This window comes from Dendrobium catenatum, unplaced genomic scaffold, assembly GCF_001605985.2.
Source record: "Dendrobium catenatum unplaced genomic scaffold, ASM160598v2 original_scaffold_159283, whole genome shotgun sequence".
NCBI classification, from domain to species: Eukaryota; Viridiplantae; Streptophyta; class Magnoliopsida; order Asparagales; family Orchidaceae; genus Dendrobium; species Dendrobium catenatum.
Window position 1 is genome coordinate 342,679 of NW_021477709.1, and position 27,634 is coordinate 370,312.

General features: G+C 36.1%; 1 protein-coding gene across 1 annotated transcript; it reads right to left on the reverse strand.

The window, feature by feature from the left end:
• Window positions 1-4,078: 4,078 nt before the first annotated feature.
• Window positions 4,079-22,700, reverse strand: LOC110100366. Its single transcript, XM_020827862.2, has 5 exons — window positions 22,651-22,700; window positions 13,248-13,317; window positions 4,694-7,177; window positions 4,469-4,537; window positions 4,079-4,315 (listed from the first exon to the last, which is right to left on the reverse strand). The coding sequence occupies exons 1-5, from the start codon at window positions 22,698-22,700 to the stop codon at window positions 4,079-4,081; spliced, it is 2,910 nt and encodes a 969-aa protein (XP_020683521.2).
• Between the last annotated feature and the right edge of the window lie 4,934 nt (window positions 22,701-27,634).

A 27,634-nucleotide genomic window follows, 5' to 3' on the forward strand; every position in this document is an offset into this window, starting at 1 on the left:
TAAATCCGCCAAATTTAATTGCAAATAACAAATTTTAAACGGTCCTTTAACCAGCTGAGACCCGGATCTAGGGCTTGATTCGCCATTTTTGTTTTCCCTGATTCTAGGCGAATTCCTTTTCTCTTCATTGCAGCGGCGAAGGCTGAGAAGACGGCCTTGCTCCAGCGGAGCTACGGTAGCTCGACATGTGACTCCAGTAAGAGAGAGTGACTTGATGATTCTAATGGTATTTGGAATCTTCTCCGCCTTTCCCCTAAATTTCTGAATTTGCATTGTTGATATTTACATAGCTTGAGTTCCATCTTGAAGGTAAACTCACAGAAGATTTGAAAAGAAGAAGCTTAAAATTCTCATACTTGTCTCTATCACATCTCCATCTCTATCTGGCTTTCTTTTTTCCTTGGAGGATGCTTAGCTTCTGTAGTAAACCCAATGGCAGCTGAAGTGTCTGTTTTCCTTATTTTCAAATTCACTATCTATTTCAATATCGCAACTTGCTTGTATCAGATTGTGCTTAAGAAGACTTTAGTGTGACTGCATGGATCAAGATAAGAAAGCTCCAGTGTTATAAACATCTCTACTAGCCTTATCCCAACTATTAAAGCTCCAGTGTTATAAACATCTCTACTAGCCTTATCCCAACTATTTTGAGGTTGGCTTTGTGAATCGTCAGTGATTTCAAGTTTATGTGATGACATGAATCTAACCGGCATAGGCATTGGAAGGGGGAGATGAATGGAGAATTAAGTATGCAGTTAGGATGATTTAGGAAAAATGAGCTTAAGATATGGAGCTAGGATGATGGTTAAAGTCTGGTTTTACTTGGGTATCCTGGGGTATGAGTCCAGCTATGCATGGAAAAATTCTTTTGGGAGGATTTAGATGAAGAGAAATGGGAAAATAGAGATCACTTACCTTGTTTTGAACTGGATCTGCTTTGCTTCATACTTGCTTTGCATTTGAAAACCTCTCAGAGAGGAATTCTGTAATGAAAAGGAATTAAACTTGGATGCAAAAAGCTTCCGTGAGATCCTCTTTGTAGTTTTAGGAGAGAATAACGAACCTTTGGATTTAGAGTTGCTTCTTGTCTAATTCTTAAATCAAGCAGCCTATGATAATCATCACACGCTAAGCATTAAAATAATAATAAAATAATCATAGACATCATCATCATCATCACTAATTTACAATACAATAAAATATATTCAACATAGGCGTGGTTCTCCTTCCTTGTATAAGGAAGGGAGCTGTTGACCCTTGGATTTACTCTTTGATGGTGTAACGTGATGAGGTGGCGGTCCTTGGTGATGTGGTGTCCTTGATTATTGGAGCAAATTCTTGGTCTTTTATGGTTCCTCTTTCATCTAATTTTGCATATGACTGGATTTTGTGGAATTAAAAGTAATTTAATCTATTCGTTGGGTTAATTTGAATTAGCTTAAACCTAGAGTTGAGTGGCTCAAAATTGCCAATTCACAAGGAATTGGCCTAAGGTTTCTGTTCAAATTAGACTATGCTAGATTGTTGAAGAGCTTATTGGATTATGGTTCCCTACATCAAGTCATTTGCCATTGGAAATCAAAATTGATCAACATATAAGCTTTTTTACTTTCTTCTTACTTTGGAGGGTTTATTGTTTTTGTGGCTAACGAACTATCTTCTTTAGATTGTTTTGAACCTTTGTAGTTGGTGTTGGGCATATTGGTATTTTCAATGTTGAACTTTTTGCTTGTCTATGCCAAAATTTTGAAGTGGTTACATGCCTAGGTCAACAATGTCAATATGTTGAAGCATACTTGAGTTAACCTTGCTGAGTAGTGTAAGAACTCTCCTTTTTTTGGGTTGGAGGTTGCTTGGTTGGGAGATCATGTCCTCCTTTTGAGTTAGAAGAAGCTTGAATGAGAGATGTTGTACTTGTTTGCAGGATAAGGGAACTGAATCCCTTTTAAGCATTCACTAGTCTTGTTGCTGCGCTGACTAGCAGGCTTCACATCCTTCACATTGGAATGGTGGACTGATTGATGATGAACTTTAATGCATTCTCGACAATGCATAGTTCTCATATCTTCTATAGTAGACTACAACCTTATTCACAAATTTGGACTACCCAAAACTAGATGTCGCACAGCCAATGGTACTATCATACAAACCACTTCACTTGCCAAGAATTTTCTAGTAGTGGTAATTTTAAGAGTATATTGTTTTGATACCTTTTAATTAATCAATGTCTTTTTTTGAGCCATATCAGGTGGAGGTGGATAATGAATAATTGTAGTGATGTACTCCAGGACCTGCAAAGAAAACACCAGCAAACAAGAAAACCAGAGAAGGGGGAAGAAGGCTTCAAGGCCCTGTATATTCCTCTTGAAAACGTTCAAGGAATTCTAAAACAGCAACAACTGATTTCTACTATCTAAGGTTCCTATATATATTTTCCTGTTCCTGTAGCCATAACAAACCTTTTAACTAAAAGTAGTGTAGCAGCAGAAAAGGGTAAAGTATACCAGTGAAATAAAAACGATAAATAGGTAGTGGAGGCTAAAACATTGGTATCATGCACCTCCGTAAGTTGGTAAGGTAAATGGCACTGCATCAGTCCTCCCCGGCATCAGAGGAGCTCGACTCCGACGAGCTGATTTCGATTATTGCAGGATCCGGAGGGTGATAAAGCGAGATATCAGAGACATTGAAAGTCGGAGACGTATTTTGGTCAGCTGGTAGTTCCATCGTGTATGCATTATCGTTAATTTTGTCAATAATGGGAATAGGGCCGATTTTTCTCCGACTGAGTTTGGAATAGGTACCAGGAGGAAAACGCTCCCGGCGTATTCGCACCATGACTAAATCTCCCACGTTGAACAGTTGCTGTCGGCGATGCACATCAGCTGCCGCTTTATACCTCAGGTTAGCATTGGTTAGATGGGTGTGTACATCCTCCAGCATTTTAGTGTAATGGCTAGTGAACTTGGCTGCCATCCCAGATTTGCATTTGGGCAGAACCACTACATCCAAGGCCAAATTAGGAAGCTTAGTATAAACTATGCTAAATGGAGACTTACCCGTCGATCGATTCACCATAGAATTGTAAGCAAATTCCGCCGTGCTTAACATTTCTTCCCACTGCTTTGGGTGATCTTGCACTAAACAACGTAGCATTCTTCCAAGTGTACGATTAACCACTTTAGTCTGTCCATCCGACTGAGGATGATATGCTGAGGAAAGATTCAAATCAGTCCCCAAACGCTTCCATAATTCTCGCCAGAAGTGACTGATGAATTTGACATCTCTATCTGAGGTGAGGCTCCTCGGCACTCCATGGAGGCGGACCACTTGGTGAAAGAAGAGGTGAGCGACATGGAGGGCATTTGCTGTTTTCTTGCAGGAGAGAAAATGTGCCATCTTCGAGAAACGATCGACGACTACCATGATCGAGTCATTCCCTTTGTTCGTCCGGGGAAGGCCAATGACGAAGTCTAGGCTGAGGTCCTCCCAAATAGAATCTGGCGTGGGGAGCGGAAGATACAGCCCGGTATTGTGAGTTCCCCCCTTAAAACTCTGGCAGACCGAACATCGGTCCACAAAATGGAAGACGTCTCTACGGAGATGCGGCCAATAGAAGCGGCTTTTTAATTGAGCTAAAGATTTGTCACGCCCAGCGTGGGCCGCGAGTGCGCCGCAGTGGGCTTCCTGCACTAGAAATTGTCGCCAGAAGGACACAAGAACACAACAAATTATTATGGAAAAGAAAGCCATGGCGGATGGAGTATTCAGGTACCATTTCTTGCTGTTTGCATTTATGCCAAATGGTAGAGAAATCAAGATCCGATGCATAGAGCTCCTGCAGGCAGACTAATCCCGTAAACTCTGTCTGTAGCTGTGTTAACAGCATTGTCTTTCGACTCAGCGCGTCCGCAACTTTGTTGTTCCGGCCAGACTGGTGCTTCAGCACGAACGAGAACTTCTGAAGGAAAGAGACCCAGCGAGCATGCATTCTATTGATGTGTTTTTGATTATTAATGAACTTTAATGCTTGATTATCTGTGCAAATCACGAACTCCTGATGAAGGAGGTAGTGCTCTCATTGCTTCAATGCACGAATAACTGCATATAGTTCCTGTTCGTACGCCGACCAACGTTGGCGAGACGGGCAAAGTTTTTCGCTGAAGTAAGCAATCAGACGCCCTTCCTGAGATAACACTGCACCAATGCCGGTGGCCGACGCGTCCGTTTCCACTACAAAGAGTTTACCGAAACAAGGTATGGCTAGTACTGGGGCGGATGTGAGGGCCTGCTTGATGGAGTCAAAACTTTGCTGCTGCAGATCGCCCCAAGTGAAGGTTTTAGACTTCAAACAATCTGTGATTGGACTCATGATCGAACTAAAACCTTTGATAAATTTTCTATAGAAGTTGGCTAAACCATGAAAACTTTTGATGTCAAAGAAGGAAGTCGGGGTGGGTCAACTTACAATTGCTGAGATCTTATCTGGGTGCATTGACAGTCCCTGCTCGGAGACCAAAAACCCGAGAAATTGTACCTGAGAGGCAGCAAATTCACATTTTTGAAGATTAAGGAACAATTGATTCTTTTATAAGATGATGAAAATTTCTCTCAGGTGGCCCCTATGCTGATCCAGGCTTGCACTGAACACTAGTATATCATCAAAATAGGCTATGCAAAATTGTCCCCATACAGGCTTGAGAATGTCCTGTATCATCCGTATAAATGTAGAGGGTGCGTTACACAAGCTGAAAGGCATGATTCGCCATTCAAAAAGACCAAATGGCGTCTTAAAAGCTGTCTTCCATTCGTCGCTGGGACGAATGCGGATCTGATGATACCCGCTTCGTAGATCCAACTTTGAAAATATAGATGCAGCACTTAGCTTATCAAGTAATTCTTCTATCCTCGGCACAGGAAATCGGTATTTTACCGTGATCTTATTAATAGCTCGGCTGTCGATGCAGAGACGCCACTCTTTGTTCTTCTTCGGTACCAATAGAGCGGGAACACCACAGGGGCTGATACTAGTTTGAATTAGCTGCTTACGTAATAGATCCTCGACAATGGACTGCATAGCTTCTTGCTCCGCGGGATGAAGCCTGTAATGAGGTAGGTTTGGAAGAGAAGCATTCGGTATGAGGTCAATTTGGTGCTGAATGGTTCTTAGAGGCGGCAATGTAGCAGGGAGGTCTTCAGGACAAATTTCTCTGAACTCTGAGAGCAGCTGATGAATCTCCTCCGGAATTGAAATTGGCAAGGATCCTCCCGAATCAGTGATCACCAAAGACCACATAGGGTCTTCACTAGCCCACGCAAGGAGCAAACTAGGACCGGAAACAATTTGCATCACAGAGGAAGTGGCAGCACTAGTTGTTTGTGTCTTGTCGTCGCGGAGCTTTGGTAAGAGTCGAAGCCGCTTGCCTTTCCATTCTAAGGTATATACATTAGCCCTCCCATCATATACAACTCCGGCATCGAATTGCCACGGACAACCCAAAATTAAATGGCACATGTCCATGTCTAAAACATCACACAACACATCACAAATATACTGGCGACCAATGGAGAAGGTTACCTGGCACATGTCGGACACCTGAATGTCGACACCCCTTTTTACCCAGCTGATTTTGTATGGCTGTGGATTCCTCATGGTCTTCAACTGGAGAGCTTGTACTACGGAGCAGGCTATGATATTTTCGGTACATCCACTGTCGATCAAAAGATCGCAAACTTTGCCGCTTATAGTACACTTCATCTTGAAGATGGCATTTCTTTGGGAAGCAATGCTCTGACGAGGAGCAATTAATAACTTCTGAATGACACATATCAACGGATCACCCTCATCTCCCTCAACATCCTCGATATTGTCTGCATTATCATCCTCGAGCTGCTCGAGTGTCTCCCCCTGTTCATTTTCTATCAACTGGAGTTGTTGCCGTTGCGGACACTCGTTTGACTTGTGCCCCGGCTGGAAGCAACGGAAGCACTTCAACGTCGACGGCTTGGCATAAGGATTGCTCGGGGATGGTGCCTTGGTTTTAGCTGGGGGTTTGTTCTCCGGGGTAGCGCTCGAAGGTTTAGATGGATTCTGGGATTGCCAATGGGACGGAGAGTTGGTAGTAGTTTTGCCTTGATTGGTGGTCTGCTTTCCCTGGTCAGGTGACAATTCCGACATTTGACGGCGAGAGTAGGAAGTGCGGGATGAACGGCTCATCTGCATTTCTGCCTTCAAGGCAAAATTGATTGCCTGAGGTAAAGACCAAACAAAGTTCAATTCTAGTTTGTCTTGAATTCCATATTTCAATCCTCCATTGTAACGAGCCACCAACTGATTAGTGGACTCGTTCAAATTGTTGCACGCGCAGAGTCGATGAAATTCCTCCGTGTATTCGCTGACCGACCTGTTGCCTTGCACGCATTGCTGATACTGCATATAGAGAATTTGTTCGTAGTCCGTTGGGAGGAACTGAGAACGGAGCAACTGTTTCATCCTGGCCCAAGTTCGAACAGGCCCTTTTGCTTCACGTTGTCGCGTTTGGAGTACCTGTGTCCACCACGCACTAGCGCCGCTTCTCAAGCGGCAAGCGACATATTTCACTTGCTTAGATGGATCAATCTCCATATAGTCAAAAAAATTCTCAACGGCCTTCTCCCAATCCAAATAGTCCTCTATGTGAACATGGCCATCAAAGAAAGGTATATCTACACGGACCTTGAACTCAGCTTGATTTCTCGAATTATACTGTCGCCGCCTACGTCTGAGATGACCTTGGCAATAGTCGCCTCCATCTGCCGTGTCTTCGGAATCACTCAAGTCCTCTTCAGGATGTCTTCGAAAGTCATCTTCCGAATCGGAAGCTTCCAATGGTTGTTGCTGGAATCGACGCCCTTGTCGATCAAGGCCCATTCCCTGCCGGACAACAGGAGCCACCGCCTGTGCCTGATGTTGGCGAGGTTGATGGGGTGTATTCCTCTCTCGACGGAGATTAAACTCGCGGCGCATCTCGATCGAAAGTCGTTGTACATCGGCGGACAATGTCTCCAATTGCCGCACAATGCTAGCCTGGTTGCCCACAGTGTTTCCACACTTCGTCCCTTCTCGGAGGCTGGCTCCTTCCCCTTGTCCGTCATGTTGCTGTGCTAGCTCTGATACCAACCTGATGTACTCCAGGACCTGCAAAGAAAACACCAGCAAACAAGAAAACCAGAGAAGGGGGAAGAAGGCTTCAAGTCCCTGTATATTCCTCTTGGAAACGTTCAAGGAATTCTAAAACAACAACAACTGATTTCTACTATCTAAGGTTCCTATATATATTTTCCTGTTCCTGTAGCCATAACAAACCTTTTAACTAAAAGTAGTGTAGCAGCAGAAAAGGGTAAAGTATACCAGTGAAACAAAAACGGCAAATAGGTAGTGGAGGCTAAAACATTGGTATCATGCACCTCCATAAGTTGGTAAGATAAATGGCACTGCATCATAGGGACTTTCTACAACAAAAATCTAAAAATTTCTCTTAAAAACCAATTAAATTTAAAAAAAAAAAGACGGTTCTTTATTTGGCACAATTAGAGTCGTTGAGCTTTTTTCAAAAAAAATACAATAGGTTATGATTTTCTTCCTTATTCATGCGGGCTAGGCTCATGTTAGTCCATACTTTTTCATAGCTACAAAGTTCTACCCATGAGGAGCTTTTGTACAAGGAGTAGGAGCACTCTTTGAAAGTGTCGTGGCACAATCAAAAGGAGAGTGAATAAATTATTTGAATAACCTTAATTAATCAATAATACAACATGCTGTGGAAAGTGATTTTGAAAAAAAAAAAAAGTTTAGATGGAAAATGCAAAATAAATATTTTTTTATTTTTTATTTTTGATAGTAATAAAATTTCTTAAGATTAATTTGAAAGTAATTGAAAACAAATATATTTATTAATAAAAATTTTATGAAGGATTTATTTTGAAAATATTTCTTGAATGCAATTACAATAGTATAAAATAATAAATCTTAGCTAATAAACTTTGCAAGAAATAAAGTATAGAAAAAAAAAAAAACAAAAATGCAAATCAAGATTTTATAGTGGTTTGGTCAACTTAACCTACATTCACTCCCCAAAAGTCCTCCTCTTTGGGAAAACCACTAGTAAACGCACCTGCTCTCAATAAGGAAGCAAATCACTTATCTATTCTTTGGTGAAGAATGACCTTCACAAGCTCTTCCTCCTAAAAAGCCTAAACTCCCTCCTCTCATTTTTTGCAATTGTAGAGATACCATTCCCTCTTTCTATTCCTCACATGACGGAGATGTTGCTCCCTCCTTCTACTCCTCACATTAGCAGATATCTTGCTCCCTCATTCTACTCCTCATAATGGCCGAGATGTAGCACCCCTAACCTCCTCGGCTAGTCACAAGTATTTCGCCTAAAGACTTCTTCCATAGATCTCACTAGTAAAAAGTTATCTTTTTAGCATCAGTTAGTAGCAGCGGTAATAGAACCGCTGCTAAAAACTTATTATTGCACCGGTTAAAACCGGTGCCGTAGCACCATATTTTGCAGCGGTTAAAACCGGTGCCTTTCTGGTAGTGTCTCCTGCAATAATAACCTAGAGGACCATGGTGCAAGTTGATAAGAACGGTCGTGAGAATACCCTCATATAGCCCTTGACTCCTTAAGGAAAAACCTCTCAAGCTCATATTTTCTCTCCCAAGTGGATTGGACAACTCTCTCTAGCAAGGAGAAACTTCTCTCCCTCTCCAAAGGACTCTCTTTCAAGAAAAAATAGTTTTGGTTACTCACTAACCTCTCACACAATTGTTATGAAAAGAATCAAGTTGAGCAATTTAAGAGAAATCCTAATTTTTAAAATTTTAACACACTAATCATGTAGTACGAACTGTTGATTATACTATATGATTTGTATAATACCTAATTTTTATTTCTATTAGATTAGACATACGATTTGAATCATACAGTATGATCAATTGAATAAGATCAATGATCATCCTAGATGAACCATTGTTCATCTACAAAATATTTTGTTAGATCATACTAGATGATTTGGGTCATACTATACAAATGCCAATCATACCTTCATAATGGCCCAAGTTAGGAGACATTCATTAATAATTGTACAGTATGGTTGGGTAAAATTTTTAAATTCAAATTTATCTAGATTTGGATATTTAAAAAATTGGATTCAAGTGTTAGCATTTATCAAAATGACTGATCATCCTACATGATAAAAGATTGTATAGTATAATTTAGTTTTGGATTTCAATTTGATTAATTTAACTAAACACATAATTTATTTTCTAAATTACCCGATTGTACAATATGATTTGAATTATACAATACAATTTAATAGATAAATAATCAAGTGTTCATTTTTTATCCCCGCTTTTGAGTGTGAGCTATGTTGTCATGCAAACATACACTTAAATACATAAAGATTATAATAGTCTTATGGCTTCCTCTTCTAACCCATAGCTCACCGACTTGTTCACCCCATAAATGAAACCATTAAAAAGCTATATAATGTTAGGTTTGTATACTTGCGTGAGTTGTCAAACATCAAAAAATCAATCCCTTTGGTGAGGTGCACCAAACCCTCCATAGATTTCTTCTGTGAAAACCTTGATCAATTTGTCATCAAAATCTATTCAAACCTTGACATAGTAGTTATCCAAATTTCTTAATGGCTAATAGGGTTGGCTTAGGGCTAGGATTGATTGCTGGAGGCTTAAGGAATGTGAAGGCAGGTTTCCTTAGCTTTTGGAATGACTGTATGCTTACATATCCATGGAATAATTCTCATATATGACTTCTTTATGATTTCATCACTTATTTTGTTACAACTTAGCCTGATCAAAGTGATATAATGGATGGGAAGTTTTTATGGAACAAGCATCAATTAGTGCAATAATTATATATAGAAAACATTTATTGGCTACAATAATCTTTATCCATTTTAACCCCTCTTTAAGCCATGATTAGTTTTTTATTAAATCCATTTAACTAAGTAAATCTTTTTGGGAAGCTTACATACCTATTAGCTATTATATGCAAGATTAATTCTATTGGTTTTAATTTTCTGGATAGAGTTATGTGGGGTTAACCATAACTATGTTTTACTTGGTAAATTGACTAACTTACCTAAATAGACCTTTCTAGGTGGGTAAATTGATTAAACCACTTTAGATTTTTATTTCCAACATACTTAGCTAGCTTTACTTTTAAGGATTTGGGCTAGTTTTTCCAAATGGCTCGGCCAAAAAGGGGTTGAGACCCTTCTTGGGATTTGGGTTAATTTGATTTAAGAATCATACATTGGTGGTCTAAAGTTTATTATTTAGGAGCTTAGGGAAATATTAACCCTTTTGATAAAAAATTTACCCAATTAGTTTGAGACCCTTCATTTATCATATTCTTGGACGTTGAGCGTAGCGTAGGTCTCATGCCAATTGGCCTGGTCGAGCGTTGGACTGAATATGCTAGCTAGCTAGGACGATTTCACCATGAACAGACTATATATGTTCACCATACGTTTGGCAAGTTGTCTATCTTCATTTGTCATATGCTTATCTTAAAAAATTTAATATAATTTGTTGTCTAATTATAACTATCTTCATTTGGCATTTAAAATTAAACTTCTAATTTAATATATAAAAAAATAATTTATCTAAATAAATATACACAGAGAGAGAGAGAGATTTAGGTCAATTAAGATGACTCGCACACACATCACATAAGCAATAATCGAATTCAAGATCTGTTAGTTGATAGCGAAAGGTCCCAATAAAATGACCAAAATGAGCTGCATGCATACCTCGTTAGGTTATACATTCTTTCTTCTTTGCTTTTGTAGATAAATAATTAGATGTCACTCTCTCTAGTCAAAACCAGACAACACAATCGTCAATGATATATAGTTCCATACGCATTAAATTCAGAGGGTGAAGGCTACCGTGCTCTTACTTGGCTCCTGCTACCTGAATAATTGATCTACTTTATCTTAATATAATAATGAGCTCAATAATTATAAAACTTGGTAATTAATTTTTTCTGAATAATTATGTTAAAATAATAGGAAGAAATGGGACCACTTAAAACTTGGAAAACGATCCCAAAAATTTTAACGGACGAGGTCAAGGACTTTTGTGCGCAGATAACACTAGCTCCATTTAGCGATAATTATATTCAATTCAATTTATTGAATATTTATTTATTTAACAACTGTATTAATTATTAATACTTATAAGCCATGCAAATTAACGTTACCTTGCAAATATATATATATATATATATATATATATATATATATATATATTAACTTTTTCGTTTTAGTGGGCAGGTTTTATTTTAATAGTAAATTTATCTTAGGAAGATAATTTCAGAGAGAAGATTTTAATGTTTTGGTGTCATGAGCTAATTAACTAGTTATAGCTGGCATTTTATTGTCGGAGCTTAAGAATGCATTGATGACTAAAAGAGCCAAATTAGGAATCATGATGAAATTTTTTTCTATTATGACCTTGTCAACAATCTGGGCTGTTAGGGGTCATCCATTATGCATGACATGCACATCATTGGTTTTTCGATCGTAAGGCTTGAGCTGGCCTCAGAAAAGGGTTACAAATAGTGAGATTATATATTTTGAATTTATCATCCACCATTATAATAGCAAGTTGAGTTGTTATTAGTTGGCCGATTGACAGAAGAGGGCTCAAGGAGGACTAGACATTGAAATATATGCTTCAAGTTAGCTTGAATTGGATTTAATGAGATAAAATGAGCTTGGGAGACCCACCTAGGATTTATGTTTAGAGGTTTGACGTACTTTAATTTGTCTAACCCAAATGAGTTGTATCACCTAAGTGAACTAGGTTAGGATCTTAAAAAGTAACATGCAAAGTTTGGAAATGTCTTGACTGAATTAATGAGCTTTTGTTCAAGTGAACCCAAAGTTGGTCACTTAACCCATTTTTCAAAACATAGTTTGATTATTATCAAGAGGTTTAACTATAGGTTAAGCATTTAGTTTAAGAGTTATTAAAATATGTTAAAACTATTTATAAGTAATGCCAATGTCAATAGGTTTTGATTGGTTATTGGATTTGGATTTAAGTATTTATGGTTAAGGGATGTATTTGGTCAAACCTAGTACTTTGACCAATAGTCAAATAGGTTAATTAGGGATCCTTGTCCAACGGGTTGGGTCAAGTGCAAACCTTGGGCTCTTAAGGTAGATTTTTAGTTCATAGACCACCTAGTTTTAGAGTCATATGACTTAGGTTAAATTAGTTATTTTAGAATTTTAGGACTTTTATATTTGACCTATGGTTGACTAATGGGTTCCTCTACCTATCTCAAGTAAATAGGGGGTGCAATAAGTTTGTTAAGTATCTTTAGTCAAGTATAGGGTTAACTAGGCCATTTATTCTTAATCAAACTAATCTTCTCAATGGCATAGTCAATAAATTCATAACCCATCAATGTCCTCTCACATACCTCAAACTTGGACAAATGTGTCATACATCTCCTACCATATAATGCCTCATATAATGACATACCAATACATTAATGAAAATTATTATTATAAGCAAGCTTACTCAAAGGGATATGGTGCTTGCAACTCACTCTATAATTAAGTGCACATAATCTTAATAAAACCTTAAGTACCTTTATGATGCTTTTAGACTAGCCATCAGTTTGTGGGTGAAAATATGTATACAAATTTAACTTAGTTCTCATACCTTTTTGAATGCCTCTCCATAACCTAGAAGTGAATCTACCATCCCTATAGGAAAATCACGTATTACCGGCAGAAAATCATCATTTTCCAGTGGATTTAATGGTTTTCCGGTGGATTTCCAGTGAAAATGTTTTCACCGATAAAATGAGAAAAAAATCGCCTGAAAATGTTTAACTTAGTTCTCATAATTTGGCCTCCTAAAAAATTGTCCGACGGCTGTCCCGTGGAAAACTTCCCCTGAAATAAAAGATAAAAAAAATGTAGGCCCAAACCCGCCTCTTGCCACCCGCTCCAGCCAGCTGGATTCCGAACCCACTACCACCAACCCAAACCCGCGCCTCCCGCCAGCCAGCGAGCCTCCTAGCCTTAACCCGTGGCTCCCGCCAGATTAATTAAAATAAATTATTAAATTAATAATTAATTAAAATGAGCTATAAAATTATTAATTATTTAAATCACAAAAATGAATTTTTTTAGAAATTATCAAAATGTGCCGAAAAATCCGTCGGAAAGCCTGCCGGTAACAAATCCGTTGGAAATCCATTGGAAAGTCTGTCGGAAAATCTGCAAAAAAATATCGAAAATATTTAAATCCACCGGAGAATCTGTCAGAAATCAGTCCGTCGGAAAGCCGTTAGAAATTCCACTGGTAATAAGCTATTTTCCTGTAGTGTATCATGATTGAAAATAATAGCATTTAATATATGATGTAGCTAACATTCTCATCCACATGCAACTCTACAAATCTCTAGATTGAATCAACCTACCTTATACAAATAAATGTTTCAAATTTATCAATCAATAATCCACAACACATAATAAATTATGACCATTTCTAAATGTTAACAATCATATAAAAAAATCCTTCATAACCTCCTCTTATTTTCACTCAAGAAAAAACAAATGTTGTAGTAAACCATTAGTTTTCTAATACATTGATTTCAACATCTAATAAGTCTCGTATCTTTAAGCAAAATCTAAAAAAGCATACTTTAAGTTGGGTCTCCAAAACAGAAAATTTTGATCATTATCTATATTAGTACTCTCTAGGTTAGTTGTGTATCATGATTAATGAGCATCATGTATTATCCTCTCATCCTACCACCACTAGAAGGAAGCTAAATTTGACCCCACAAGTCAATATGCTATGATCATCCACATGTATCTTTGATCTCCTTCTAGACTAAATCATGTCAAGTAATCTTACATGCTCATCATTTAATCTCTAGGCCTCCTTAATCCTCTCCTTAAAAGAAAGTTGAATAATAATCTACTAATGAACTCTTATCTATGTTAAATAGACACAAAATAGTAAAGTGTAAATTCTATATAGTTTTTTACTTTTAAATTTAGTGAATTGGATGATGTTGTACATGAAATATTCGAGAAATGAGGAAAAAAAATTATAACTGTTGAAGCAGTACCTCAATGCTCCAAATACTTGCATCGCATCATCTACAATACCTTGGTGTTAGATAAAGGAACCTACTACAAAACTTAATATATGCAAAAAAATAACTTGTATGCTAGAATAACATTATATAAAAAAATAAAGCATGCTTAATATAAATTAACATGATATTTATCTCAAGTGTTGTAACTATAAAATTAAAGTCAATACAAAACTATTGTCAATAGTAGGTACATATAAAAAATTATAATATAATCATTTATTTAAACATGTTTTCAAAATAAAATTGCATGATAGAAAATAATATTTAGCATTTCATTTTAGAGCATTCCATACTTTTCACTATACCTATTATAAGCAAACTAATTCATAACAAGTTTTACAGTAGGTTCCCTTATACCTATATTTGTTTATATTTCCCTTTGCCCTTTATGTCTCCACTTCCCCTTATGCCTCAACTTTTTTAAATCACATATGTTCAAGTTTATCATTCACATAAATGTGTAATCATGTATTTTCATTGGGTCTTATACCTCTACTTGAATGTACATAAAGTATAAAAAATAAGTCACCAGAATTTTTTCATTTTTCTCCCTTTCCACATATTTTTAGTACATAAGCACAAAAATATCTACACTTTCAACAATTATGAATAGTATCCCAACATATTATAGAAATATGTAAAACATTGCATGTATGAATAATTTTTTATGGTCTATAGGGGCAAATTTGCATATATGAGTAAACAATCACAATTTATCAAATCATTCATATAAAATATGATCATGCATATATGCTAATATAATTAAAATATTTTATGCTTTAACATACTAAAAGTTACATTGTATAAAAATTAAAATCTTTTTAGACCTGAATTTGAATAAAATATGATCAAATAAATACCAAAATTTGTGCATGTGTGAAAAACGTTGAAATATAAAGTAAGGTAGTGGTAGCCTACATCCATCTAAAATATTTCCTTAACTGGTCCGACAAATGAAATTGGCTCTAATACCTCTGAATCATGATTTTCTCCCTCCTTTCAATTCTTCTTTTTTCACCTCTAAAACAACTCATGGTCAAATAAAAAAGCCAAATTCCTAGATTTTAAAATTTGAAGATTAAACAAATTAAATGAATAAAGAAAAGGGTATAAAACAATTATGAAACTAATTCAATTCTATTTATAAAATATAGGTAAATCCCTCATGAAAAAATATGGAGGTCCAATAATGATGAGATAATAGTCAATAAATACTGCAACATGCTTAGAACACTTTATTGAAAATATTTTGCAAAATAGGCACCAAATAGTTCTAGAAACTCTAGTATTATGAAAATGTGATTTTTCCTTAAGCAAGAGAAATCCAATAAGAAACCTCTTGTTTTCATATCTACAATGTTTATAAAAAAAGTTAAAATTATTTTAAATAAACTATTAAGTGCTCTATAAGCATGTCATATAAATTAAGCATTGAAAGATTTTAAAAAATGTCAAAAAAAAATGTAGATGTTATAAAAAAAATGTAGTGATTCTTATCAAATTTAAATTAGGTTATTATATGTAGTCTAATATCATAGAAACAAGCATTATAAGGAAGGATATGAAATATAGATAACTATAGGTAGCATTAAGAAAATATAAATTTCTTAAAGTGTGTTAAGAAATTTCATTTAATCTAGTTAACTACATATAGCATTAAGAAATCTAATTTAATTTCATAATAACACTAGGGAATATTCTGTATATTCCCTCTTTTTTTGGTTGTGGATCAAATAATTTGATCATTAACTCATGATAAATTCTCTGATTTTTCTCTATAAATTGCATGATTTCAATTTTGTTAAATTCAGTATGTTAAGTGTTTTAATCTTAGTTAAAAATCTCAGCTTATTGTGGCATAGTCTAATTCATACTCTATAGCACCTAAGGCCATAAATGGGTTAGAAATCATACTTTCATGAGTCATAAGACTCAATGAAATATATCTCACACCACACAATATAGTTTGGAAATACCCTCATCTAAATTTTTTTAAGGTGATTAAAGTAGCACCTTGGGCCAACCCTTGAATCCAAGCTTAAGCTTACTACCATTATACTTATGAAAATATTTAAGAGAAAGAAAAAGGAATTTAATAATTTGCTTAGGATGTTAATTACGAGGATGAGAGAATCCAATCCATAAGTTTTCCCTAACTAATTCTTTTCATAACCCATTGGTCAATCTCCTCCATGTTTATACATAAATGATTATTTGGTTTAGCTACCATCATTCCTTACAATGCCAAATGGATGGTTGGGAAGAGACCACAGGTAGGAATAAAATATTAGTAGAGCCTTGGTGTTTTAAGAAATCTAAGCCCATGCTAATAATATTCATCCTCTCTTACCATGGTTTTGACCATGGTTAGCCATAGGTTGCATGGCTTTAGAAGAGGTAATTCCAACTTAGCGAGCTGTTATCCTCTTCATATATTTAAATGGGTTTTTTTTTTCCATTTAGTTAGGAGTTAGCAAGGGTCCAAATTAGATTAATTCCATTTAGGTCCTACATGGTTTGATTGATGTGTTTGATGAAATTGACCAACTTGAATGTGTCAAATTGATTGAACAAAGATAAGTTTTACTTTCTAACATACTTGTTAAAATTCACTCTCAATTTTATAGTTGATTTTTCCATATGGTTAGGTTAAACTACTTAGGACTGTTTATATCTCTATTTGATTCCTAAGAAACAAATTGGGTTAATTTAGCTATTTAACTTCTTTAAAGTGGTCAAACTTGGTCTCATCCAACTATAAAGCTCTCCTTTATATTCTCATATGTAGTCAGTAGAAAGGTTTTTTGTTGGTTTGTCCAAATTATTAGAGAAGAAAATATTGAAAAGATCAAGTACCTTTTATTGACAACTAACTCTTTTAATTGAGTTTATTCAACCATTAGTTCAATTGTATTAAATAGATTTGGGTTATGTTTAAAATATCCTCAAGAGCCTCCATGTCCACAATTTTAATTTAACATGGTGTTTAAGAAGATTTTGATCTATTTGACCTATTTACACCCATATGTGTTAACTTCCATTAAATGAGAACATTCATCTTATCAATGGGTCCAATTAAATTCAAAAGAGCTATTAATAGACAATGAATATATTTTTAATAGTCTATGATCCACAAGATAGAACTTTAAATAATCTTAAATTTATTTGGGTCAAGGCAAATGAGTTTAACTTGGATTCCCATGGTCAAAGTAGTTTATCCTGATAAAGTCAAAGGGTCATAAATGCTCAATTATATTCAAAATACTTAAGACACTCTAAAAACTTTTAATCTAACTAATGGTCCAAATATATTGCATCATTCTCTATAATGTATTAACTTTATCGATAATGACCATAAAATTTGAATAAATTCACATAAATAAATGCATGATTGAATGAGAAAATGATACATAATATAATTTGTAATTATATCACTTGTGTATATAGAGGTTGAGTATAAAAAAATTAACTTTAAAAGGCAGGCTCATTGATTGAAAGTTCCTGTTATGGTTGCATCTAGTTTAGGGAATCCTATCAATCTATGATTTCTTTCAATTCAATCCATTTTAATGTTGAGATTATAATATAACCTATGTTGAATTAAGGAAAGATCCTACAAAATGATTTAGGATTATGAGGGTAGACTTTTTGTAGGAATAATGCTTAATACCATAGCAATTAGCTAGGAATGTAAGCAAAAGAGTGATCCATTTAATTTTTTAAGGATGAACATGACTTAGAGTAATGCTAACACTTTTTGTGCTAGTATTAAATGAAACCATAAAATATCCCATTTGATGGATTTTTGTATTTCCATGTATCATAAACCACTCTTTCAACTTTTAAGTTCCTTAAAAATTTCAAAATCAAGTGATATTGAGCTTATTCAATTGTTTTTATTGTGAAACTCATTTTGGTTATAGGCATGTAACATTTGATGATTGTTCGTTCATTGATAATATTTTAAAGTTTTTTATTACAAATTAAGAGATCAATTTGGACTCTTTTAAATTCAAATTAGATGATTTTAGTTGTTGTTTGGCTCATCTCATCAAAATATTTATTCAAGTATAAGTTTGCTAAAATAAGACACATTTGGTCCATGATTTAATTTTTCATTGAGATTCATTATTGATTATGTAGATTTTCTATTTAAATAATATTTTTGTTCTATTATAAATCTTCATAATCTATAGTGTCTAAAATATAATTGAATCATTAAACATCCTAATTTAGAATTATAATTACAAAAAAAAAAGAGGACACATCGCTCCCTAGAGTGGGCTTGTCAAAATTTTAGTCTAAAATATTATAAAAATTATTACATGGATAAAAAAATGCTCGAATAGGCCTATTCATGCTCAGAGTGGGCTTGGCCAATAAGTTGGTCAGTGGGTTAGCTAATTGTCACTACTATGATGGCATAGTACTACAAGCTACAGTCATCTTTTAACCACATTAATAGAAGGTAATATATCTTTTTATATAAGAAACATATTTTATTTAATTTAATTTTTTTCTTTTAATAAAAAATAAAAAGGTTTATATATTCGTGGATTGACAAAAATTATTAAAAAATATTAGAAAAATTTAAAGAAAAAGTTAAACTATTTAATATATTAGTAACACCTCTTCGGCCCTTTAAGAAAACCTCCTCCCAAACCTCAACTCACCTTCTAAGGTTAAACACTCCTTTCGTGACCCCCAGTTAGCAACTTACCTTAAAGTCCCTCCCATATGCCCACTCATAACAAATTTTGGTCCATATAGTCTAATGACCCCTAGCTTGTCTTAGCCACAAGTGAGTCTCTTCTTAACAATCATATCCAATAAAACTAAAATAAGGAGTCTCAAAACATATCATCTTTGCCTATCATGTCCAAAGCTGCTAAGAAGTTAACCACCTTAAACATAAAATCCCAATGACCCTACCTTGCATTCCTTCCTTGAATGTTAGATGTTTTAATAGCCTTGAGAAAGTCCTTAGTGGCAAAGATATTGTCCATATGCATGAATTAGATATGATATATGTCCTAGAAGAAAAACTTCATGCTCATATACTAATGATCCATGGTTTTCTTCTTCCAATATAATTTTTAAAATAAAGTATGTTATAATAACTTTGATCAATATGTTCCAAGATGTATCTGGATAAATGGAATGCTAATAATGTCACCTTTCACCCCTCTTTAACATTTAATCAGTTGATACATGGTACCCTCTTCTCTGGGTTAAGCCTCTCTTACTAAACGTCATTACTCTATGCATCTAATTCTTTTCTAAAAGTTAGCTTCTTTGGCAACTTCTTTTAATTATTACAGATGATATCGCGTTCCTTTAGCCATTATTTGATATTTTAATTATTGTAGGTACAGTCATGAAAATCTAGTAGTAACTTTATACACAATAGCAAATTATAGGATTTTAATATTCTCATCTACAATATTGGAGTTCATTATCTCACTTCCTATGGCTGTTTCTTCATTTGGTATAACCAGAGTAACGATAATCCTATCCATATCAAGTTGGACTAAGTTTTAGTTAATGATCTATGGCTGGATTCTTTTCCTACCACTTTCTATAAAATTTACAACCCTAGTTAATCAAATAGCTTTCACCTTGTGCTCCTCAGTAACACTCCCATAATAATAAATATATTTTTCTTTTTAAGAATTATTGAACTAAGTAGGCTATCTTCTTGGAAGCCCTTATATTTATTTTTAACTTAACTTCAATCGTAGCCCAATTTCTACTTTATATTTTAAGCTTTATTCTCTTAAAATCCGTACAAATTTTCTAAGTTGGATCTCATGCAACTACATTTTTATTGTATTGGAAGATTTAAAGCCAACCGATACACTTTCCTTCAACACTTTCAAAGTAATCATCTTGATCTCATGAGTGAGAAAAATATCTTTTTCACAAATTTGACATCTCCATGGACTACGAGGTTATCTTGCTCAAAATGGTTTTCCTTGTGCCTTAATTTCATAGATTAAAGGTGGCATACATGATGTCTATTTCTTTGTCTGCAATAATATAGCCCTTGAGGGCTTCTTCAACTCCTCCTGTGGCCTAAGGCAAGGCTGTCCCCATTCCCATTGCTTATTTAATATTATCATGGATGCTTTATCTAATCTATTTGATGTTGATGTCTCTAATAAAAATTTAAGAGTATTACCGATGGGGATATCCACCTCTCCCATCTAGTTTATGCTGACAACCTACTTGTGTTTAGAAATTCCAACCCTCATAATGAATAGCTTTTGAATTCATCCTTAATCATTTTTGCACTTGAACTTATTACGAATCTGGTTTCAGGACTTATAATTTTGATGACAGCAAACATTTTGGCCACTTCTATTTTTCTATGACTACCTTGCCTACTAATATTTCAGGTTCATAAGGTCAAATTATAAGTCGAACCAGCTTAATATTGGGTAGATTAGGATTGAGTCAGCCTGTAATATAAGTCAAGTATCTTTTACCTTTTCTTGAGTCCATTGTAACAATGTGGGTCCAGATGCTAAGTAATCTTGCACACACACACACTTGGAATTTTTTTTTTTTACTATTTTAGAGTTTTCTTTTTTCGATCACATCGTTCGAGACGATCCCAAATCATCTTGGACGATAAGTTTAAAACTTAAACCCTAATTAGGGCATCCTAGTTAAGGCGACCACAATTAAGCACATTGTCTTGGATGATAGGTTTATCATTCCGGATGATAGGCTCAAATCAGAAAGAATCGGTTATCAGAACCTTTTAGGCATGTTTTATTTTTAGACATCGTCCAGGACATCATCCTGGACAATGTAGTGCAATTATGCCTAAATTAGTCTTGTAATTAATAAAAGCATTTAAAGTTTGATTTCTCTATCATATTGCACTGGATGATCAGTTAAACAAACCTTAGTTCTTCCTAGATGATCCGTACTCAATCTGGCTCCATCCAAGGCGATATTATAGACGATATGTGATGTTTTGTACTAATCATCCCAGATGATAGAGAGATCGGCCAGGATGATCAAGTTATTTTTCATCATCTAGACATCCATCCAAGGTGATGTTTTGGGTGATATGTGACATTTTGTACTAATTGGCCTGGATGATCGTGAGATTGTCCTAGACGATCCAGTTATTTTTTCATCATCCATACATTTATCCATGGGTAATGGTCTAGACGATATTCGAGGAATTAAACTAATCGTATAGGATAATCTAAAAAAAGGAACCTTCTAATCGTCCAAACTCTACCAAATCATCCTGGCTTATTGAGCTAAATTTGAACTAATTATACATGACGATCGGTCGATCATCCTAGATGATCTTTGATGATCAGTTGCAAATTAAGGCAAATTGGAAGCCCTTCTTTATAAGATATCTTATTTTTATAGATGAGATCTTTTACTACTGTCCTGACCTGATAGAGCCAAGAGGAGAGGGAGAGCAAGGGAGAGAGAAAGAGAGAGGATCTTGTGAGGGAGAGTTTATGAGGGATTTCACAAATGTTACTTCAAGCTAGGATCCGAGTCGTCTTCACTGGTCGTCGTCCCTAGTTCCTTGGAGGTTTGAGAGAGGCCTTCTTTAGCAACTGTAGAGAGAGTTGCTATTTGCATGTTTTACATTCTTACAACTTGTATTATTTTGATGATTTCAAATATTATTATTTTTATATATCTCCTAACACTTTTTGAAAGTTTTATTTTTGCTCTAGTGTGTACTAACATTTCAGGAAATTCAACTCCAACCGATGAAGACTTCAAACTATCATTTGTAAATCATAAGTTTTTAAATGAAAGGAAGTAATTGTAATTGAGTGAAAAATCATAACACACACTCTTAGGGGACAATTTTTTTGAACTGATCATACGGGACGAACCTAGTTCAATTCGTAAGGGACGATCATGTCAATTAACCCCTCAGAAGAGTAATGGATTGAACATGCGAGGAGAAAATTTTCTAAGTCCTAATCGTCCAGGATGAATTTAATATTCGTCCCGGGACGAACTTCTCGGGATTCTCACTTGCACTGTTCGTTCAGACGAAAAATAAGCACTACGGGAAAACACGCGATTACAGTCAAAATTTCCGGTGGATATTGTTGCGCCGGTAAGCACGGCGCAGGTAACGGCGCATTATTATGCCGAAAACCCTACGGCGGTTTTTCCGGCGACAACGACACTGAAAATGTTCCGACGATATTTACGCCGGTAAATGTGTCTGAACAAGCCAATAGCTCACTATTTTCGTCGCACTTTAAGGCGGAAAATCACCGGTGCCATTACCAGCGGATATTGCGCCGGGGTATTTAAACTCAACGAAACTAAACCGGCGCATGTTGCGCAGGAATAATCTCCGGCGTTGGATCCACCGGCGAAAGCCCTATTTTCTGAAACCGAGCTTCTCTGGCCTGTCACTTCTTTCCTTCCGTTCTCTTACCTCGCCCGTAGATCTCCGTCGTCCTCTGTTGCTCGCCCGTAGATCGCCATCGCTCGCCCGTAGATCGCCGTCACCGACGGTCAGAGGAGTTTGCCGACGAGTCTCATAGCTTTTGTGGTCGATTCACCGCCGACGGTCGTTCATCTTCGTCGACAGAAGGTTTGTTTTTTTGTTTCTTTTGACGAAAATTTTTTCCTATTTCAGTTGGATTACATAGATTTGGTTTAAGAACATATCTTTTTTGCTTTAGCCATGAATTTCTTTTTTGCTTTAGCCATGGTTGTTCTAACCATACATTTGCAAGAGGATTGTATGCTTTTTGCTTTAGCCATGGATGTTCTTACCATACATTTCCAAGATAGGTTGTCTTGATATCTCCAAGTGTTAATTTAGGTAGTGGGAAGGTAGTACTAACCTTTGGAATGCTTAATCATATTGAGAATAAGTGTACGTCTATTATGGAAGCTATACATTTTTTTAGAATAAGTGTCTATTATGGACACTTATAGAGAGAGTAAGGAGGATCTACATATGTTGTGTTTAAACACATTGCATGCATGTTCATGCTTTGACCAAATATTTTCTATTTCAGTTGGATTACATCAAGGATCATAGCCCATATCTTTTTTTCTTTATCCATGGTGAAATATAGAGTGAATAAGAAGGATTTACATATGATACTTATTGAATTAGAAAAAAAATATGATAAAGTTCAAAGAGAAGTGCTATGGAGAGTTAATTTTAGAAAAGAAAACATGTTATTAGTAGAATTCAAGTTGGTTGGTTAAAGTGGAGGAATACATCAAACCTGTTGTGTGATAGAAAAGGACCATTTAAACCTGTAGGTAAAATTCTATAAATGATGGTGAGACCTGCAATGATTTATGTCACATAATGTTGGCCATTAAAAGAGAAGTCAAAACTTAAGTTGAGTATTGTAGAGATGAGGATGCTCAAGTGCCTGAGTGTCTTTACTCTTAGAGACAATGCTAAATGGAGACAATGCTTCAGGCCTATTGTGTGATATATAGTGGAGGAATGTTTTAGGCCTATTGTGTGATTGATATAAAAATATTGTAGAGATTAGGATGCTCATGTACGTGAATGAGTGTCTTTACTCTTAGAGACAATGCTAAATGATCATAATTTTCTACAAGCACCCTATCTTTTTACATCTCTATATAATCAGTTAACAATGTAAGGTAAATTAAATTTATTTTTGCTACTGCACTGCATTTTATTTTACTTCCCTGCATTTTACTTCACTGCATTTATTTTATTGTTACTACTGCGTTATTTTTTCCTAATTTTTTGTTATAACTCATGTTTTTAATATTTCTTTTTTATTTATGTGCAGATGGCTTCAAGTGAAGAGCCTAGTAGAGGATTGAAAAAAAACATTTTTAACAGACGTACTAAGAAAGTTATAGTTGGACAAGCTAGGATAGTACGTACTGAGGGGACCACCACGTCTCAGCCTGCTACACAGCCTCAGCCTGCTACATAGCCTCAGCCTGCTACACAGCCTCAGCCTGTTACACAGCCTCAGCCGGCTACACAGCCTTCACCCACTCTTGGAGCCAGTAGCCCTCAATTTTACTCAGCAGACCCCCGATTTCCTTCACCAGATCCCGGGTAGAGTATTCCTTTCTACCCATACTACACACCCCCACCATATGGTGGTGCCCCTCCTACTTATCCATTTCCACCATATGCTCCACCATACTATCTCCCACCACCTCATCAGCCTACAGCAGCCGGACCTTCGACAGCAGTTGTAGCAGAGCAGGAGACAGATGGTAGAATATTGATAGCACCTGAGGTGACACGTACGCACATTCTCTTTTATTTAAGCGAACGAACATTTCTATTTTATATTTTATATTTGTTTTATATAACTTTATTTTTGTAGGTTCTACCCATTAAAACAACCGACACATAAAATAAGGGACATCATATGAAGTAGGTTTGACGCTCCTTATGTTTCTTGGAAGAATGTCCCGAAAGAAGTCCAGGAGATGTGGTTTACAGAGTTTGAGGTATTTTTTGGTTTTATTTTTTATGTAAAATGATTTATTCTTTTTTACTTAATCTAAAAATCTTATATATTATATATCATATGTATTTGAATGCAGAAAGAATTTTGTTGGCTGCCGCAACACAATGACAAGATTAGAAAGAATTTTGAGAAGTGTAGGTCTACTCGGATGCGTGACATGTTCACAGATATTAGAAAGCATGGGAAGCGACAATTGTGGATTGGAGAGGATATATGGGCTGAGTTGAATGCAGCTTGGGGCAGCGAAGAGTACACTAGGAGGAGGGATCAAAATCGACAGAACAGAGCTTCTGATGTTGGGGGCTTGGGTAGTTCACTTCATACAGGAGGCTCCGTTCCACATACTGAGCACAGACTTCATTTGGTAATGAATTTTAAATATTTTTTAAAATTGTTTTTAATTTGTATTAATAAAATTCTCTTAATTCTAATAGAAAGAGACGCTTGATAGAGAACCAACTCCTGTGGAATTGCATAGTCGCACTCATAAGCGATAGGAGGATCAACAATGGATTGATGAGAGAGCTAGGAAAGCCCAAGTAAGTATATATTTATATGTGTTTAATAATTTTTATTTTTAATTTAATTATATATATTTATACTCTACTTTCACAGGAGGAATATACACGGCTTCGAGAGATTCATGTCGCAGCAGGTGAGGGCTCTTCTGGCGGCTCTGTGGGGGCGGATTCAGAGTAGTTTAGTTTATTTTATGAACTTGTTTATTTTCTTTGAATCTGTAATATTGAACAATATCTGATGTTTTTAGTTGATTGTTACTATTGAACAGTTTCTTTTAATGAGTATTTATGTTTTTGTGCATCTTTGAATTGTTATAAACTGTTCTGGAAATATTATAAACTGTTGTGGATAGATATTTGTATAGATTTGCAGGTGTGGAAATCTGATTGTTGGCTGGGAAGGCAAATTTTTTTGTCAATGCTACAGGTTTCCGGCAGATTTTGCGCCGGTAATTCGCCGGAAACGATGATACAACAAACCGTATCGATCTAACCAGCGTCTCTTAGTACGCCGGAAATTACCATCATACTTTCCGGTGTCGTATCCGCCGGTCATTCTCGGTGCATATTTTGCGACGTAACCATCCCGCAGGTTATTTACGGCATATCAACTACGTTTTATCCGCCGCTAATTGCCAACGCAATCATACGATGGAAATTACCGGCGCATATGTCGCCGGATTTAGCGGTCAAAATGTCGACGGCTGCCATCAGTTTTTGCACTGGCAATGCGTCGGAAATAGCGCAGGAAAGATTTCTGGCGCAACTTATGCGCCGAAAGACTTTTACCGACGCGATCCAAACTGGCGCAGAGAATTCCGCCGAAACCTGCGCCGTAAACCTATAATTCCGACGGAAATCTTGTATTAGCGGCGGATATTATCCGTCGGTAATTATGTGTTTTCCTGTAGTGAAGGTTCATAATGGGACGAAAATCTCTGTATGAGATCGTACAAGATGAATTTATTTTTTGTCCCTGGACGAAGCTCTCTGTATGAGATCATATAGGATGAATTTAATTTTCGTCCCTGGACAAAGCTCTGTATTAGATCGTACAGGACAAAATTAATTTTCATCCCTGGATGAAACGCTCTGTATAAAATCGTCCCTGGACAAAACCTGTTCGTCTCAGGACAAACTGAACCGACTTACGTCAGTTGGTTACATCCTGTAGAATTTTGGTAACCGACCTATGTAATAACCATTTCGTACTGGATGAACATAGTTCGTATGGGATGATGAGCGTGTACGAACATAGTTCGTACCAATATACATTAGGATCATTTTTGACACTTTAAGTAAAATTGTCCAGATGATCCACGATCATACGGGACGATCCACTGCGTACAAAATTGAAAATTTGCAGTTTTTTGAGCAGTGTTTCTTGTCTTTTGTATATATACTTCAAATTATACTGCCACCAAATCTTTTTGCCAATTGATCTTCCTGCCTATTGAAAGAAAAGTCAAGGAGAGAGTGTGAGAGAGCATTCAAAGGAGGATTTCTACCACTGGAGCGTGAGGGCTTCACTTGGTGTTCAAAGGTAAGAATCTCTTCTTCTGATTTAGGATTACTTCACTTTTCTTTCTTGCTTCTAGATATTTTGTGATAAGATCTGTCAAGGAGATCGGGTTCTTTGCCCACACTAGGAGAGTGTAAAAAGATGAAGGGTTCTCTGCCCATACTAGGAGAGTGTGAAAAGACGAAGGGTTATCTGCCCACACTAGGAGAGTGTGAAAGGACGAAGGGTTCTCTGCCCTCACTAGGAGAGTGTAAAAAAACGACGGTTTTCTGCCAACACTAGGGAAAGTGTAAAAGGACGACGATTCTCTGCCAACACTAGGGAAAGTGTAAAAGGATGACGGTTCTCTACCAACACTAGGGAAAGTGTAAAAGGACGACGGTTCTCTACCCACACTAGGAGAGTGTGAAAAGACGAAGGGTTCTCTGCCCACACTAGGAGAGTGTGAAAGGATGAAGGGTTCTCTGCCCTAACTAGGAGAGTGTAAAAAGATGACGGTTCTCTGACAACACTAGGAAAAGTGTAAAAGGACGACAGTTCTCTGCCAACACTAGGGAAAGTGTAAAAGGATGACGGTTCTCTGCCGCACCGGGTAGTAGTGAAAAGGTGGTTGTAAAGGCTTCTCCACCTTGTTATGGGTGCAAAAGGAGAGACACTATTGGTATTAGTGAAATACGTAGAGGGTGCCTCTGGGAAGTGGATGTAGGTCTAGTTTAGACCGAAGCACTATAAATCGTGTGTCATTTTATTTTACTGTTTTTTATTTTCTGCATTTAATTTAGTATTTTAAAATTGTGGTTGAAAAACTTTTTATAAAAATTCATTAAATTTTAATTTCGATTAAACTTATCAAAAGAGGGAAAAATTTTAAATACCAATTCA

Excerpts from the sequence above, each read along its gene's own strand:
- LOC110100366 (XM_020827862.2), bottom strand. The coding sequence starts at position 22,700 with ATGGCGATCTACGGGCGAGCAACAGAGGACGACGGAGATCTACGGGCG. Across the intron at positions 13,318-22,650 it reads GACGGAGATCTACGGGCGAG|ATTTTCCGACAGACTTTCCA; the intron begins GTAAGAGAACGG and ends ATTTTTTTGCAG. Across the intron at positions 4,538-4,693 it reads TACAGGACATTCTCAAGCCT|GTACAATTTCTCGGGTTTTT; the intron begins GTATGGGGACAA and ends GCTGCCTCTCAG.